At 29.6% G+C, this 4,361-nt stretch overlaps 1 protein-coding gene across 1 annotated transcript; it reads right to left on the bottom strand.

Moving 5' to 3' along the window:
* Positions 1-2,211: 2,211 nt before the first annotated feature.
* Positions 2,212-3,384, bottom strand: KAI2 (alpha/beta-Hydrolases superfamily protein). The gene is made up of 2 exons (XM_022884930.2): positions 2,948-3,384; positions 2,212-2,791 (listed from the first exon to the last, which is right to left on the bottom strand). The coding sequence occupies exons 1-2, from the start codon at positions 3,313-3,315 to the stop codon at positions 2,341-2,343; spliced, it is 819 nt and encodes a 272-aa protein (XP_022740665.2). The 5' UTR covers positions 3,316-3,384; the 3' UTR covers positions 2,212-2,340.
* Between the last annotated feature and the right edge of the window lie 977 nt (positions 3,385-4,361).

Genomic DNA, 4,361 nt, shown 5'->3' with positions numbered 1-4,361 from the left:
AAGAACAAAACAAGGTCTGCCGATTGCTGAAAGAAACAAAATTTAGAAACCCTAAAAAAATTACTTATATATATAATAAGGGTATTTTGATAAATATTTCGAGTCGAGTCAGGTCGAGTTTCACATAAACCCGACCCCGACCCGAATTCGACATTTCAAAAAATAAAATCGATCTGACCCGAAACTTATTTTTTCAAAGAAAAATCTGTCTCTAAATAATCGGATCAAATTAAAACTCGATGATTTCGGATTGATTTACCGACCCTACTCGCAATTGTACATCCAATGGGATTTACCGCCCATGCCAGGACAAGGAAGCACAGTGCAAAACCATTGGGCAACTGTAAGTCAAAGAGACAATGACTGATCACACTATGGTTATCATTACCAGACAGTGCTTTTATGTTTTGTCTAAACCTAGACAATGGGAATTTCAATTTTGCACAGGTCAAACTTGTCATTAATCTCCCATTAGACCAAAAAAAAAAAAAAAACCACAGAAACATATAAATACAAATATTGTTGAAAAATAAAATCTCTTATTACATTTTAGATAAAATAATAAAAAAGCCTTAAATTAAATTTAATAATTATTCAAGTTTCTATTTTTTTAATCAATTAAATTTTTAAATTTTATTTTCTTTGTTTAAACTCTTGTTAAAGAAAAATTAATTAATTATTTTTATCTAATAAAAAACTTAATTGAATGAAAATAAATTTTTAAAAATTTAATTAAATAAAAATATATACTTAAAAATTTAATCCATCGAAATAAAAAATTTATAATGTGATTGATTGTAATAAAATATTAAAATTTTAAATAATTATTAAATTTTTATTTGAAGATATTTTTTACCCTTATGCTTACACTTTACTTCTATCTGATAATGGGACAAAAGCTAGCAGTAGTCATGTTGAAATTTCAAACTTGCGTTTGACTATTGTGGGATTGAAGGTCCATCTACACATTCACACATTGGGGGACCAAATTAAAAAATATTTAAAAAATTAAGATGTAATTTAATTAATTTATATACTTTAACATATAATATATATAAAATTTAAATTTTAATACATATAATTTATTTTTTATTATTAAACTGTAGTTTTTTATAAAAAAAAAAAAAAGTGATAGACGCAGAAATTATTATCTTATTTGAATAAGATGCCCCGAAGCAAATTCCAAAGGAAAAAAAAAAAGCCAAAAAAAAACAAAACTGTTGATCCTTTCTTCGATATCAGTTTGCACATAAAAACAAATAAAGGTTCTTTATTTGATAGAATTTGAGTCTTCAACCAAAACCATCCCAACCAACATCAAACTGGCCTTACTCTAGAACTACCAAAATATTTTTTAAATAATTAAAAAAACCAAGTTTTTTATTTAAATGAAAATTAATTAAGAAAAACAAATAGCTGTCATATTAAGGTGGTTCTATATCTCCTACTTACATTTAACAGCCTTAATCTGGTAGGAGCGACCAAAAAATTGAGAAAATTAAAATTTGATTTAAAATTATATTGTTTGGCTTGATTTGGATCAATTTTTTTATTTAATTTAATTTAAATTTTAATTTTAAATATATATACATATATTAAATTTAGATCAAATTTTGAATCGAAATATAAAAAATAAATCAAATCAAATTATATGTTTTTCAAATTTTATAAAATAAAAATACTTATTTTATATATAAATATATTTAAAATATTATTAAAATAAAAAATAAATTTTAAATTTAAAAAATTGGATAATCGAATTAAACCATTAAAATTCAATTCAAATCAGATTAGTTTTTAAAAAATATATAAATATAAATTTGAATTAAATTTTAAAAATTATATGTTATTTAAAAATTTTAAATCAAATTTAATTCGATTGAAATTATTATCACCGTTACCCAGCGTAAAGGAAGGGAAATGCTACCCTTTGGCCCAATTCATTTACGTCGAATGAAAGCGCCGTTTCATGCCGACTTTACAAATTTCTAATAATTAATTAAACTGTTTGAGGATTGGAACAAATAATTAAACACACTTTTAAGTTTTTTGACGGCCCGAACCCGGTTGCTCATTTTACACGTCGAATCAAAGCAATTTTTTTTCTCTAGGTGCCTAATCGAACGCATCAACACAATTACAAAATATACACGTCATTTGCCATGAAATCAGCTTAAATGCTTGGAAAAAGAAAAAAGCCGACCGGTTGCGTTAGAGTCGCCATGAAATCAGCTTGCTAATTCATTATTAACTTCTTAATAAATTAAGATTAACAGTTCGGATTATTAGAATTGAAAACAAATAACCATGATTTTGCTTTAATAGTAGTAGTAGAAGTACTTAATTTCGTGACGTGATATCGTAACGAATGTGCCGAAGGAGCACTGGGATGACGATATCCGGGGAGCTTAGCTGAGGGAGATGACCATCGGATGTCATGACTTCAACGATGGATTCGCCGCCAAGGTTTTGGTGTAAATACTCGGACACGACGACGGGGACAGCCAAGTCTTTCACACTTTGGAGGATATGACAAGGGACGGTGACAAGGCTGAGGATTTGTCTCATGTCACTTTGGAATATGGTTTGAGCCACGCTGAGGGCTATGTCAGGTCTCATGTTGAAGAGGGTACGGCTGAATTCTTGAACCGCCACAGATTCCATGTCGCCTCCCACGGCTAGCGGTGCGAACCCTGAACACCAGGCTTTGTAGTTAGCTCTCATTGCTTCGAAGAGTTGGTCCAACTCTTCCTGCTCAAATCCTCCATAGTAATCCACATCATTCAGATACCTAAAACAATAATAAAATAGGTCAAGCTGCATATAAAAATTGATAAGAACTATTAGAAAGGATCTTTTAACTAAAAAAATAGCTTCAAACACATGACTGGAAGTAATTTAATAGATCTTACATCTCACTGAAAGCTACTCTTTTCTTTGTTTTTACCTGGGGGAAGCAGAGACCATAATGATTTTGGAGAAGAGATCAGGACGAGAAATGGAAGCGATGGTACCAACCATGCCAGAAAGAGAATGACCAACAAAAATACAAGAATCAACCTGGAGCTCTTCAAGTATAGCAAGCAAATCATAAGCAAACCCTTCAAGAGTAGAGTAACGATTGAAATCAAAGTATTCCGGGTTGGTTGTTCCAGCTCCCATGTTATCATACAAAACCACACGGAAATCCTCCACCAGGTGAGGAACTAAGTGCTTCCAAACCGACTGGTCCGTCCCAAATCCATGAGCCAAAACTATGACTCGATCGCCTGACCCCAAAACCTTCACGTTGTGAGCTTCTTCGACGATCCCCATCAAATTTTTTTCCTTCCCCTAAGCCGCTTCGCAAATTGTGGACAAAAAAACCGGAAAAAAGTGACTTAGCTTTCACGTGTGCGTTAATTACTGTATTTATAGCTGTCAAGTAGTAGTACAACTCATTTCTCTGACGCTTTTGAAGAGAGTTGACGAGGTCACGAGGCAGATGGTTCATTGGATAAGCTCATTGGGTTTTTCTACAGTATAGAAATAAAAAGCCGTGGTGTTACTGTTCTAAAATCAGACGGTTGAGAGGGGTTTTGGGATGACGATGTTATGTGATGATACCGAGTTTTCACTCGTGGTTGAATGATTATACCGAGTGTTCATTCATGGTTGTAAGCAATCATTTATAGTTGTCGTATTATAATTAATTATAATTTAAAATTTATAAGATTTAAGAGGATATTTGGTTCGAGTGAAAGTAAGAATTTTTTTTTTAATTTTTTTTTTTGTAACGTGATTTTCATATTTGATTTATAAAATATGATTCTCTAAAATTTATAAGATTAGCAAGTGTGTTAATGAGAAAAATAGCTTAAAATAAAAAATATTTTGTTCTTTAGGTTTTCTCGTATTCTTTAGGAAGTATAAATTTTGTCTCATTTATTTTCAATAATTAGTATTTAGTATCTATTATGCTTTTTAATATCATAAAAAATACATCATAACCTAAAATGCAATTTGACATGCCCAAAGACATTAAAGCTTCAACATTTGACACTTGATATCACGTCATTTTATACAAAATAGAAATTAATTTTGTTGTTTTAGTTCATTTTCTAATTGAGTTTTTATATAATTAATTTAATTTACTTTAATAAATATATAATAATAAAATTATTAATGTATACAATATTATATCAATCATATTCTAATTATTTAAAATAAAAATTGAAAAAAATATTTTTACATTATAATCCTATAAATTTCAAGTAGTTGGATCACAAGAGTCCACATCCTTGCATTATATGATTTCTTAATTGAAAATGACTTACCAACACAATTTTTTGGGTTTACTACTCTTTGCAGTATTCTCATTT

Source organism: Durio zibethinus, chromosome 10 (assembly GCF_047325235.1).
Source record: "Durio zibethinus cultivar Kanyao isolate XHJ-2024 chromosome 10, ASM4732523v1, whole genome shotgun sequence".
NCBI lineage: Eukaryota > Viridiplantae > Streptophyta > Magnoliopsida > Malvales > Malvaceae > Durio > Durio zibethinus.
Note: the sequence above shows the minus strand (reverse complement) of the source record. Positions and strands in the feature narration are given on the sequence as shown.